Source organism: Fringilla coelebs, assembly GCF_963513975.1.
Source record: "Fringilla coelebs genome assembly, chromosome: 9".
NCBI classification, from domain to species: domain Eukaryota; kingdom Metazoa; phylum Chordata; class Aves; order Passeriformes; family Fringillidae; genus Fringilla; species Fringilla coelebs.
The window spans coordinates 9,801,113-9,814,911 of record NC_140067.1 but is presented as its reverse complement, the minus strand read 5'-3'; the positions used below and the strand labels follow the sequence as shown (position 1 = coordinate 9,814,911).

The 13,799-nt window shown below is 50.8% G+C and overlaps 1 protein-coding gene across 1 annotated transcript; it reads right to left on the bottom strand.

Annotated features, from left to right (window-relative positions):
- Positions 1-1,502: 1,502 nt before the first annotated feature.
- TMEM53 (transmembrane protein 53) lies at positions 1,503-6,094 on the bottom strand. The gene is made up of 3 exons (XM_084211289.1): positions 6,003-6,094; positions 5,420-5,529; positions 1,503-3,622 (listed from the first exon to the last, which is right to left on the bottom strand). The coding sequence occupies exons 1-3, from the start codon at positions 6,058-6,060 to the stop codon at positions 2,960-2,962; spliced, it is 831 nt and encodes a 276-aa protein (XP_084067415.1). The 5' UTR covers positions 6,061-6,094; the 3' UTR covers positions 1,503-2,959.
- Between the last annotated feature and the right edge of the window lie 7,705 nt (positions 6,095-13,799).

Below are 13,799 nucleotides of genomic sequence, written 5' to 3'. Positions count from 1 at the left end.
TCCCAATGAACAGATCTACAGTGCCCCTCCTCCCCATAGCTCATCTCAGAGATTTACCTGGATTTGCCAAGATATCACAACCTTTGGGCTTTCAGTGTTCAGGCTGAAGCTCTTTAGGAACACTGGCTGCGCCAAACCGTGACAGTTTAGCAAGGATTAAGGGTCTGAGGCTGGGTTTTTGTAAATCCAGTAGTGCTTGGATCAGTTCTCAGCCATGTGCCTTTGGGCTCCAAGTTATTAACCTTCTGTTTCAAATAAGCCACAGGAATACAGAGGGCAGGAAGGTGGGGGCACAGGCAGTACAGGAAAGCAGAGGCCAGCATATCACACAGCGCTCACAATCGGAATTAAAACTTGCCGGGACTCAGAAAACAAAACCCACTCAGAAGACTGGTGCTGTAAATCACTGGCTTGGCCGAGATCATCCTGCTCTCAGAGAGCTGTGTACACAAATCACCTCCAAATTTCAAGTCACTTTTGCAGCAGTGGAAAGGCCTGTGAGCACACTCCTGTTGGCAAAACTCAGGACAGGGACACCTCTGACTGCAAAGTTCCAGCAGGCAGCACCCACTCCCTGGAAAGTGGGGAAGTAGGGCTGAGCTGGGGAAGTGGCAACACCGTGGTGGGGAGGGGAGGAAGGAAGGTGCAGCTGACACGTGAGGCTTTTCCCAGAGGAAGCCTCACCATCCTGTCAGGAAGGGGCAGAGGGTTCAGCTCCAGCTCCTGCCAGCCCTGTTCTGTAACAGCCTGAGTCCTAAAACAGAAGCTCAACACCCTCAGCAATAAACAGGAACAGCAGATTCCCAGGAACAATTGTATTAATTCAGAGGCGTATATTATGGAGTGTTTAACTGATCTGTAAATACTGAACCTGTAGAAACCAGCATGAGGGCAAGTGCTGGTTAAATAACTTTTATCACCTCTGTTCCCCAGGGGTCTTCACAGTGCCACAAACAGGCTGGATGCTGAGAAGCCCCAGCCCAGGTCTCAGAAAAGGCAGATGAACACATCACAGCTGAGGAGTTAGAGCACTGAGGAGCCTGCTTTAAAAAGCTGGGAGATCTCTGATGGGCTTTCTGGAGACAGGGGACCATGCCTGGATTTTACAGGTCCAGACCCTAGAAACAAGAATTTCTCCATGAAAAGGGGAAGCCTGAAGTCTCTTACACAGAGTAGCCCTCAAACCCCATTGTTACAGTGGGAGCTGGAGCTGGGATCACACCTACAGAAGACTGGGTCCCCAGCAACAAGCTCCTCTGCCTGGAGAGAGTTTTCACTTCTAAAAAATAAAAGACAAACCAGGTCATCAGGCCCTTTTCAGTTAATTGTCACTTATCCCATATACAGCCCAACCCATCAGGGGGTTATTCTGCTGTAAATGAGCACTGTCACAACAGTCTGCTCAGAACCAGCTGTGTGGTCACCACCGGCACTCACCCTGTGCTTTCACTTCTGTGAGGTGTTACAGTTCTTGTGTTAAAACTTCCAAATTGTTTTAGTGCTTCCCAAGGACTTCCCCTCTGCATTTCAAACCAGAACAGCAGGAGTTTTGTAATTGTGGACGACAGCACCCCAAGGGTGGGCAAGAGCAGCACAGCCACCCACTGGCAGAACCTTTTGCAAAACTCCTCCTGCTTTTTAAGTGCCTGCCTCTCTAGGGCAGTTTCTTGTTCAAGCAGGCCCATGTCACAGCCCTCCAGAGCTTCCTCCTGGCAATTTAAAGTTGGCTAAACTTGTTCACCATGTTATTTATTAGCTTGCTATACTGTGACATAGCATAAACATATCAGCAGGCTCTTCTCTGTCTTTATCCCCACTTCTCCCCCAAATAAACAATAAAACCTAAACCCAAACATGAAAGTGCAATGAGGTACTTTTTCACTAGGTGGAAAGAATTAATTTCTTGTACATGTTGCATGGACTGCAAAGACTGATCATCTGAAGAGAACATTATGGACAAAACCATCATATTTCATGGTCATTTGTAGGCTGGAGGTGATTTAAGAAATACCCAGTATAAAGCATAGCTCCAAGAGACAGTTCCATTTTCTTCTGCAATTTCACCTTTCTGTTTCTGGGGTCTGGCACAGCTGTAATCCAAAAATTTCCCTGAATATCCAGATGCAAAATATAGGCCGCTTCAAGACATACAATTAACAAAAAAGTAGCTCTCCAAGAAAGCAAAACTACTCAGTAGAACACACAAAAGACTGGAAGGAGGAGAAACAAAACACTAGACACATTCAAAAATGTTAGCTTAAACCTCTGGGTTGAAAAACACAAAAGTTATCACAAACATTTGAGCTCCCACCAAGGATCAGAGAGCTTTGACTGTTTTATCTCAGCTATTTAATGGAACTGGATGACAGTCTGGTCATACTGCCCTACACACACCTTTTCCTGGTCTTACAGTTGGTTTCAGGGCCTGATCTCTAGCAAGGAGAGTACCAGAGCTGGGATGCACTGAGAAAAGCAGAAAGTCCTGTAGATTTGGCTCTGTTTGCTCATTGCAAGATAAAAGAAATGGCAGAGAGAAAAAAAAACCAAAACAATAAAGACATGGAAGAGTTATATTGTAAAATTAATACAAGCAACAGAACATGCACCTTGGACATCAGGGACAAGGAGACAACATGGAGAGCAAAGAGCAAGAAAAGACAGGAAGAAACAAATAATGCTCAGTGTGAGATTCTGGTCTGTGACACCTTGGTAGAGCATATCAACATGAACCATGACAGAATTTCAACTTCAGGACTTTAAATTAATCCATATCTACTTTCTGCTCTAACATGGCTGGTCCAAAGGCCAGGCTGCAGGTTTCAGACTTGTAGGGGGAAAAAAAACAACAAACCAAACAAGAAGCCTCTACTTTCCTCACTTCAAAGACACAAAATAAAGGAGTTGACATTTCCCATAGGAGCTGAGCAGGGAGAGGCAAACACTGGAGGTGGTCAGAGCACTAAGGAGGCGAGGCCCCGACACAGTCAGCCAGGAAGGCGATGCAGAGGCTGCGGTAGTAGGCGGGGTACGCCCGCATGTGGCTGACGTGAGGCGAATCTGAGAAGTCCACGGCTTTCACAGCAACCCCGAGCTGCTCCCGGGCACTGGCCATGAGCTCCACCTCGCTGGCCTTGATGATGGGATCAGCCTGGGAGTAGAGGTAGAGCTCGGGCCAGCGCGAGGGCGCTTTCAGCAGGGCGTCGTAATGGCTCTGGTGGATGAAGCGGGTCAGGGGGTACAGCAGGATCCGCAGCACCACGGCCGTGGTGGCAAAAGTGAACAGCAGGAAATACTTGAGCAGCACGTTCATGGAGACCAGGACAGTTGCCAGGGCACGAAGGGCCCCTCGCAAGTTTCTTCTGCCGGGGGCGCTATCGAAAACGGCGCCGGCTACCCTGAGGCTCTGGAACGGCGCGTGGGTGTGGAGCGCCTCGATGATGTAACGGTACAGCATGGCACCCCCATTGCTGAACACGTGGAAAAAAACCGGCCTGTTCTCAACTTTGTAGTCAAAGAGCAGCTCCAGGAGTTGCCTGGCTGGGGTCTGCAGGGATCTGATGCCAAAGGTCTCGGAGAAGAATACCATCCTCCATGGAGCTGTGTAACGGATGACCGTGCAGCCCTAAGAACAACAGAGAGAGATCCCACACACATTTAAGCTGTGCTGCAAATTACAGAGAGTAGGCAAGCAGCAGTACAAAGAACATGAAAATTTGGGACAGGTTTCCAACAGAAACCACAGGGCCAGAAGAAAGTCTTTAGTGTCAGCAGCAAGTCACTGACATGAATATAGATTACCTTAATCATCATAGCACACAGGCTTTGGTCATGTCTGAGATCCTTTCAAATCTTGTGCTAACTGGCACAACCCCTGGGGACACTGCCACCCATTTTTATGGATGTTAATCCTCACCCAGGAGAAGAAAACCCCCTCCCTGATTCACAGACCTTCAGCATCAGCTGATGGTTTTTGGTAAGACGAGCCTGCTCTGGTACACATCCAGCTCATCACACGGAAGCAAATATAACAAGAAAGAAGAACTCCTCCTCTCCTTGGGTGCCCTTGTTTGACACTGTCTCTAAGACTCACCACCAACAAACACCAATGTGATTTTTGTAGACCTTCCTGAAACAATCCAGCTGTGCAAAGAAAGAGCTCTGGCTCAAGGACTCAGAACTCCTGAGTAACTGCCTTCACTCCTGAGCAACTGCCTCACATTTAGGTATAGATTTGGAAACAGGATCTTGGAGGAGTTTCAAAATAGAGCAGATGGAACTACCTTTATTAATGCTTTAGATCTTTTCCTTCACCTGAGCTCACTGATATTACACACTGACAAGGACAAACAAAGTCACCAAAACAACCCATCCCAGAGCTCCCTAAACAGTGAATGAGTTAGGACACCAAGTTCTCAAATCAAAGCCTTCTCTACAATCTTGCCATGGCTACAGCCACTTCCTCTTGGTGAGCTAAGAAAACCCATCCTCTCCTTTCCCATTTCTATGATCTTTCTGAGAGAAAAGTATTTTCCAAGAAGCTGTCATGCTGCCCTGCAACGTGCTCCTCATCCGCTCAGCAGCGTCTTAAAGCCACTTAACAACTAATTCTTCACTAGATCAGGTCAATTAATGACTCCTGCACTGGATTACACATTAGCAATAGATTTGTTAATGTACAAACTTTACCACCTGTAGATGGAACAGATTTGGATATATACAATATTCCCTGCTGACCAAGAAAAAAAATACTAATGTTTCACTGGGTCCCCATGCTACAAGCTGGGGTCATTCCAGTAAAATACAGTATTAGAAAGGAAAATATCATAACCTAGGGAACTGGCAGTAGGACAGATCTTTCTAGTTCAAACACAAGGAATTCCTAGTGAGCAACTACAACTATCACAGGATGCCTGTTTCACAGACAGGATAAAATTAATTTGGCTTACAACATTTAGATGAATCATTTTCACAGGAAGGAAGAGCCAAAGGCATGACAGATGCCAATGTGTTCTGTCAGTTCCCACCCCAGCCTCACCACATCTGTGCTGTGGCCTAACAGCAAGCAGTAAACACAGAATCTTTCCCTGCATGTTTACCTCTTTGGAAAACTAACACCGTTCACGTGATTCCTGAATAATCCCACAACCTTAAAAGCCTTAAGATACTTCAGTGAGTCACACAGCAGCTGAAAGTTTCTCCAAGGAAGTGTTTCTGTCTTAGCTGCACACACAAAGGTGACATCAGCAGCAGTAAGATAACACTGCCTGGGCTGTGAGAGACAAGGAGCTTTCAATGACAGAACTCTCACTCACTCCCCACGAGCGAGACAAGAGAGGCTTCAGAGAGACTTTACCAACACGCAAAAATAAGGCCGTTTCACAGTGTGACAGTGTCATGAAGACACAGACAGGCCACTCACCTTCTGGCTGTAGACTGCGCTGTATTTGGCCAGGTATTTGTCCTGGCAGCCGGCCCAGCCCAGGAGGATGACCACAGGCCGGCCCTCGGCCGGCCCTCTGTCTGTGCTGCCTGCTGGAACAGATCACAAGGGTTACAGCAGCTGCCCTCCAGGCTGCCCGAGCCAGAACTCACAGCAGCTCGCCTGGTTGCTAAAGTTTAAGGGCAATAGTGAAGCAAGTAGAAGCTTGACTTCTCGGTCAGTTCCGAGCATTGCCTCACGCCGGCTTCACTATGTGGGTGCACTGCACAGCCCAGCTTCAGCCCCTGCAGCTCCCACCGCTCCCCAGTGCCGCAAAACCAGCACCGAACTGATCCCTGCGGGGGGCGACACCGCTCCTCCCGCCTCCCGGAGAGACAGCAGCAGCTGCTGCCGCTTCCAGGGCAACAGGGAAGCGTCCTGCCCTGTCCTCCAGGGACTGCCAGACACCTGCCAGAGCACCACTGCCCCACGGCTTCTCCTCCCACACCCCAGCGCGCTCCGCCCGCAGGGGCTCCCCGGTCCCTGCTGTCACTGGTGTCCCCGGTCCCGCGCGCCTCCGCACCGCGGGCCTGTCCCGGCTCCAGCTCCACCACGGCCTCCCTCAGCCCGCGGGTGCCCATGGCCGCGCTCCGCGCACCGGCCGCCGCTTCCGCCCCCCCCGGAAGCCCCGCCTACCTCCCTCCCCGCAGCCAATGAGAAGGGAAAGCGCCCACCCCGCCTCCTCGTCCGCCCCGCCCCCTACCCACCTCCCACTTCCTTAGCAACGCGCCCTTAGCACCGGCCTAGCGCCCCGCCCACTGGCCATCCATTGGGCAGCAGAAGAAGGTCTGGCAGCGATTGGTTCAGATGCGTGTCAGTCATTCTGCGGGGTAACCGCCCCCTCGGGGCAGGGGCGCTGGGGTGCGAGGCTGAGGCGGGCGGGGGCGCAGGGCCGGGCTGAGGGGAATTGTAGGGCCTGGAGCGGGGATTGCAGCCAGGGGGGCCGGGCTGAGGGGGATTGTAGGGCCTGGAGGGGGATTGCAGCCGCAGGGCCGGGCTGAGGGGAATTGTAGGGCCTGGAGCGGGGATTGCAGCCAGGGGGGCCGGGCTGAGGGGAATTGTAGGGCCTGGAGCGGGGATTGCAGCCGCAGGGCCGGGCTGAGGGGAATTGTAGCGCCTGGAGGGGGATTGCAGCCAGGAGGGCCGGGGGAGGCGGCGGGCATGAGGGGTGAGAGGGGTTGCTGGCCCTGCTCTGGGTGTTTGGGTCAGGAGGGGCTGTGGGATGGTGGCGTGGGGCAGGGAATGCTGAGGTTGCAGTGGATCCATCAGGGGATGGATGCAGGGGGCAGTGCAGGGCCTGGCTGCGATGAGGCAGTGCGGGGCTGGGCTTGGGGCTGTGGCTGCAGGGCCACAGGCAGGACAGGCAGGTCAGAGAGGGGCCGGCGGACTGAGGGCTGAGGGGCTGGGGGCGTTGGGGTACACTGAGGAAGGTGCACTGTGCATGGGAGGACTTGAGGCGTGCCAGGAAAGGGGGAAACCTGCTAGGGAAACAAGCCCTAAGTTCTGCCTGAGGCTGGGCACAGCCTTGATGTTGTAAGATGCAAAGGTAACGCCAAATCACTGCCACTCTGTCCTTCCATGAGTCCAAGGCCATCATTCCCTGGCTGAAGCAGCACCAGTGTGCCTTTTGATCTCTATCTGATGATTAAGCAGTACTCTGGATGTAAAGAACTGCTGAATTGCCAGAGACAGTTCCTAAATCACTGTTTTTTTTTCTTGGCAGGAATACAGCCCTGCCCTGACCCAGCCTTATTTTGATTATTAGGTCCAGTGGACTGGGTGCCAGCCCAGCACTGTTGACAGCAGAGTTTGAAGCCAACAACCAGGAGTTACATGTTGATGCTAGCACTGAGAAATGACTCAGGCAAGTCATTTAACTTCCCTTTGCCTGTATGTACCCATATGTAAAATGATCATAATACAAATATTAATGTACATTTTCAGGGTACTTTGCAATGTTGGCTTAAAGACTCCTATGTCACCAAATGCTGTTATTACAGCAGACAGAGACAGACAGACACCACTGCATCCTCTGAAGCCATGTCATCATTGTTTCAAAGTTTGGGTTGTTTTTTTTTTTCCCATTGATTCATAGGCAAGCCCTTTGCATCACTAAAATCCTCACGTCCAGAGGCTGGTGCTAGTATTTCTGAGTTGTGTGGGGGGGTTACTGCAGCATTACACCACCAGCATCTTAAACATAAATACAGAAACGTTAATTTACAATCAATTCTGGGATGTTTCAGACTGTAAAGTTCTTTTAACTAGATCTCTGTTGAGGACAGAGGAGCACTTTATGGGACTGTAAATTTCATGCAAACAGTCTCTGTGAAATACAGATTCCCCCTACACACAAGCTGTTCTCTCAATATCAATCATATGCCTTGCAAGTAATGTTTCACAAATATTCTGTAAATCACAGGAAAATGCTTGCAATAATGTGAAATATGACTTTCACTTGACTGTTTCAGCAGAGGCCCCTAACAGGCCATTCTCCTGTCAGCACTAACATTTGTTATGGCTAATAACATTTTCAATCACAACTATTTTGGGAAAATGGTTTTATTTTAAACCTGCTTCCCTGCAATGGAGGTCCTGAAAATGCCCTGCCAAGGACACAGATGCCTTACAGAACACAGACCGTTAATTCCCAAATGAAATTTCATCTCATCTTAATTCTCAAGCACTGTTCCTTAGCCAGCTTTTTGAAGACTTTACTTGTTTGTTTTTAGGCGCTGAGATACAGGTTCATGTCTTAGTGGTTGTTTTCAGCCTGCTTCAGATAACAGGAGTAGAAAGTTACTTTTGAGCAAGTATCTTGGGGATATTTTGGAACTGATTTGAAATTTTGCTCCAGATACTAGAAGAAAGGCCTTAAGAACTTTGTAAATAGGAAATCAGTAATCTTGATGATTTGTATTACATTGAAAGAAACTTCTTATTCCAAACCACAAAGATTTATGTTATTTTAACTCATTTTCTCAATAAACAACACTTACATAAAACCTAAAATGGTGCTTTTGTTAGGTAGGAAGTCCAACAAGTGCATTAGACAAGGTGTGAATTCCTTTCTTATCCCTAGGCATGTTGATACAGCTTGGTGGAGGACAAGGCACCTGTGTTAATGCCACTGTTTGTGACCTTACCCCTCTTTCTGCATCTGTGTGTGGGCACAGATCCTGGATGTTTAACTGTGAGGCTCCTTGAGACTGGTCAGTGTCCTCCAGCCAACAGCGTGCACAGCTGTGCAATTGCCACACAAATGGAAGCTCAGTCCCTGACATTCCATCTCCTTTACTAAGTGCACCTTCACATTTGTCAAGCTGCACTAGGGGATGTCATACTGAGCCAAAAGTGTGCCAAAGACACTCGGGAAAAAGTAGATTTCTTTAACAGCTGTGTGAAGAAATAGAAGGAATTGCAGACAAGGGATGTTTCTGGAACTTCTGATTTCTTGCTTATAGCTTTTATAATTTTAGCTTTTCTTAGATTGTTTAAAAACATGCCAGGAAAATTAAAAAGGGAAAAAAGGGAACAAATGTCTGCCATGCTAAAGGGTGCCAAAGCACTTTCCCACTGCCAAGGGCAGGCACATGTTCCAGAGGTGGATGTCCAAATGGCTGTCATTCCAGCACATGAGTGAGGGCTGTGCTGCTGTGCTAACAGGCATTTATAGCCCCCTTGACCCTGTCACTCCCCATAAATCCATACCTATTTCTGCTCTCATTTCACTCTATTTATTCCCTGGCAGGTCAGATATGAGACACAGTGTTCATATCATGAGGCTAGTGAGAAACAGGGCTGGGGTAATGGGTAACATCAAAATGACTTTATTAGCAGAGCAGAGAAAAGAACTGTGGTGAAACCACCTGCCCAGGAAAATAATCTCAAGTCTGTCACAGAGTCATTGTGCAGCTTCAGACATATCAGGAACTTTCCTTTTGCTAGTTTTCCTATCTATGAAATGAGTAAAAGAGCAAATGAAATTAAATGGTTACTAATTGTTTTAATATTATTTGACAGAAATTTAAAATGTAATTCTAGTGATAATTCATTTGTACAGTCTTTCTTCACAGAGCTTTTTAAACTTCTTTCTCATTTTTCTCTAGGCAGAAGAGATCATGATGTCTGTCAAAGTGCAGGAAGCCATTAGCCATCATGGTTTTCTTGCAGGAATGGGATAGTGCCCACAAAGTTGCTCAAACAACTGTTTCATCCTGAACAGCTTCATTAAAACAAGGCAGAACCAGAGCTGGAGCTGGAGTTCCCAGAGAGCCAGATTGTTTCTGGCTCACAATGCTGCATCTGTTTCCTTGGACAGCTGGAGGTGCTGTGTGGTAGTGAGATGGAGAGGTTGGGCAAGGTCTCTACTGAAAATTTGGTTAAAGAATAAGCTTTTGTACAGACACATCCACATCCACTCACATTCTGCAGGCTTAAAAAACACCCTGGTTATCAAAAGAAGGAACTGAAGGGAAAGCCATGTAACCCATCTCTCAGGAACCTAGAATCAGCGTTTTTCTCACATTTGGATGAGAAATGCCTCTGCCCGCCTGTAAGAGGACAGTCCATGCTCTTCTGCAGAGACAGTATCCAGTTCAGACCTCTACCCACTGCAGTGAGATGGGAGGTGATGGCTCCCAGGACATGGCATGCTGGCAGAGGAAGATGTGCTCCAAGGTAAGAGATATTTCTGGCCTAGTTCCCCTTATTCTTGATGTCTTGCAGCCACAAATACCTTAGTTTCTGGAGATCAGAGGTGTCTTGATTCCTCTGGAAATACTGAGGCTGAACCACCTGAAAGAAGAGGACAAAAGAGGGTTTATAAAGCTGCTGTTGCTCACTGGAGACACTGGCAGGGAGTAAAAGGATCTCATTTGTGAAAGCTGTGGTATGCAGCATGTCCATTTGTGCTTTGTCCTGATCCAGGTGAGGATGTTCTCCCTGACTTCAGGCCTCTGGGGCTGCTTGCTGCACTGAGCCATTCCCTTCCCTGTGCCTGCTGATGGCAGATCAGCAGTGCTGCTCTGGCTGGAAGGAGTTCAGAGTCTCAGCTGTTGTTGAGCAGCTGCATTTCATCCCTTTCATTTTTTAACCAGCTCACTTTCTTCACAGTCAATTTGGTGCAATATTGCTGCCTTGCTGGTTGCAATTCCTCCTGTTAAAACCACAAAATAGTTTCCATCCTTACCTGCAGCATTCACCTACTGCAAACTTTCCCAGAGTTCCTCTCTGGGGTGGGAGAGTTTTGTAGCTTGCATCTTTTAAAAACATTACAACTTTTTTTTCCTGTTTTTCCTCGTGGGTAGTGGAAGCCAAAACCAGTTAGTTCTGTAGTTCAGAGGACATTCTCAGAGGTCACGGGGTGATACATGCTGTCACAGCTTCCAAGAGAGACAAAGCAGCAGGTTCAGTAGTGGGATCTATAGCAACTCTGTTGGTATGCCAGTGCCAGACTCTATTTCTGTAAATGGCTGCAGAAGGGCCTTCCTTGGCCACTTACTCCAGCTGAGAATTTCGCTAACTATATTTTAGCTGTGGTTCCTTACAAGGACAGAGAAATTTGGTCCTGGCTGTTTGAGCCACACTTCAAGTGGGATGCAGCACTGGATTTTCTCAGAGTGAAACAGCTGAAATGGCTCATCCAGGCTCATCCAGGCACACAAGTTGGCATCTCTTTCTCTGCATAAGGGTGCAAGCCCAGACCAAGTTCTTAAACACCTCCAACTCAGCAGAAGATCAAAAAGATGCACAGGTTCTGCTGGACTCTTTGGGCCACAGCAATCCCAAGTACCAGAGCCAAGATTCCCAAGGCCTCGAAGCTGTGCTGTTGTGTACCTCTCCCTAAGCCCAGCATGGGGCTCTGCAGACACTCAGGGTCATGCAGGTGAGGAGTGGGCCTTGCTGGGAGCAACCGGCAATGTTACCACCTGTGTCCATCCCTGCTCAGGCAGGAGCTGTGCCTGTCTCCTTGGAATTCTGGCTGCACTGGGAAGCCCTACTGCCTATAAGAGAACAATCTGGAGAACTCTGTAAAGCCATCCCTGTCACTCTGCCCTTTTTCCCCAGGATATGATAGGAGATGTGCCCTGTTCATGGAGCCCATGCTGCGTGTGCTCTGCTCAGTACACCGGGAGGTGCAGTACACAGGTAAGATCTGCCTACCCACCCTGGGCGGTGTGGGCTAGCCTGGGCGAGTGTGCCGGGGGCGAAGGGCAGGCACAGGAGGTCTCCGTCGAGCGTGCCTGCAGCCGCGATCCTGCCTGGCGGCGACCGATACGGGCCTGGGCGGGGCGGGGCGCCTTATTAGTATTCATGATAATTTGCATACCCATGGTGCACCGCGAGGGGGTGCCGCAGACACGGTAAAATTCGGGCCGCCGCTCCCCGGTACCGCTGGTTCGGTGCCAGGCTAAGCTCTGGCCGCTGCCGGGAGAACGGGACGAGGCAGCAGAGGGTCGAATCTGGCGGCAGTCGGCGTCGCTGTATCTTAGGAGGGACAGCCGGGAATGGGTACCTGCCGAGGCCCAGAGCAGAGCATACTCTGGTTTCTCTTCAGATCGTATAAATCTTTCGCCTTTTACTAAAGATTTCCGTGGAGAGGAACAGGCACGAGTGTCGAGAAATTTTTTGAGGCTCCACTTCGGTGGAGCTATCCCTATTCTGGTGAAAAATAGAACTCACTACAACCTCTTCTAGGGTCTTGTAAATCAACTGATATACTGCTCCGCGCCTCAAAGCGCAACTTGCTCTGGTCTCGCTCTCGGCAGCACTGACCTTGCGTTCACGGGGCCATCTGCTCCGCCCCGGCGGCCGCCTCAGTCCCCTTGTCGGGTCGAAAGACGGGCGTCACGGGGCGGGGATTGGGAACCCTTCCTCCCGGCCTGGCCGATGTAGCGGAGGCGCTGCGTGCCGGCGGTTCGGACTCCGGGAGAAGCGACAGCCCGGGACCTGCCCGGCAGTCCCGAGCACTCCAGCCCTCCCAGAAGGACAGGGGTGGTGTTTGCGCCCGCTCGGAGCTCAGCGCCTTCCGTGGGACCCCGACCGCAAGCCCCCCTCGCTAGCTAGGTCCGATCCGTGGCGGCGGCGTATGGTGGTGGCCTTTCCCGGAGGTGACTTTTTGCCTCTGCGCGGCGTCTCCTTGCCGTGGCGACGATGCGACCAGACCCGAACGCCGCGGGGTCCTTATCCACTCCCGGCTCGCTTTGCCCCCAGCTGCCCCGCTTCTCTCCCCCCGCCCCGGCAGTAGGGCAGGAAGCACCGGGTTTGGTCGGGGCGGGCCGCCTCCTCCGCTTGGTGTGATCAGCATCCCCGGGCTGCCGTGCGGGGCAGCACCGGGCCGGCCCCGCCGAACGCCGCCACTCCCAACCGGCGTGGCTGCGGGCTCGGGCCAGACGGGCTGTGGTACCGGCAGGGGGCTGGTGCCGAGCCGGGTGAGGCGCCGGAAGGGAGTGGGAAGTGGGGAAAGGAACTGAGTGAAGGTCGCCGTGTCTTCTGGCGCGGCAGCGGGGAGTGGGCATATGTGCGGGATGCAGCATTTCACGTATGGCAAACTCCGGTTTCTCTTCAGATAGTATAAATTTTCGCCTTTTACTAAACATTTCCGTGGAGAGAAACAAGTACGAGTCCTACGAAAATTTTCGTGGCTCCATTACGGTGGAGCTAACCATTTACGGTTAAAGAAGGAGCAAATGCTGAGCTCACTGGGGTGGGTTGCTGGTAATTAATTGCGGCAATGGAGAATACAAGCGATCCCTAGGGTTCCGACAGCTGGGATAACGGACGCGCTGCGGCGCCGATGTCAGCGAAACCAACCTGCCCCGCCCCTCCGCGCCGCCGGCCCCGCCCGCTCATTCCGGCCGCCCCATCTCGGGGCTGATTTGCATGCCCAGGGTGCTCCGCGGCCCCGCCGGGGTCCGGCGTTGCGGCCGCTGCCCCCCCCCGGGGCTGTGGGGGCTGCCCGGAGTGTGCGTCCCGCGGGGCCGGGCCGGGCGGGGATGAGGGTCCGGGACCCGCGGGAGAGCTGGAGTCGCCCTCACCTATGGGGGGTAGAGCAGACAGTGGCTACGTCGGAAATGGACGATATGGTATACTCTGGTTTCTCTTCAGATCGTATAAATCTTTCGCCTTTTACTAAAGATTTCCGTGGAGAGGAACAGGCACGAGTGTCGAGAAATTTTTTGAGGCTCCATTTCGGTGGAGCTACATTTCTTACAGTTAAAAATAGAACTAATAATGTCGCACTTGTACTGTGACCACCCGATACAGTGTTCAGCGTTACTTGAACTCCGGGGCCCGTGGTCACCTGCAGAGCTCAGCT

Coding starts and splice junctions, on each gene's coding strand:
- TMEM53 (XM_084211289.1), bottom strand. CDS start 6,060: ATGGGCACCCGCGGGCTGAGGGAGGCCGTGGTGGAGCTGGAGCCGGGA. Junction 5,530..6,002: donor GGAGCCGGGACAGGCCCGCG/GTGCGGAGGCGC, acceptor CTGTTCCAGCAG/GCAGCACAGACAGAGGGCCG. Junction 3,623..5,419: donor GCGCAGTCTACAGCCAGAAG/GTGAGTGGCCTG, acceptor TGTTGTTCTTAG/GGCTGCACGGTCATCCGTTA.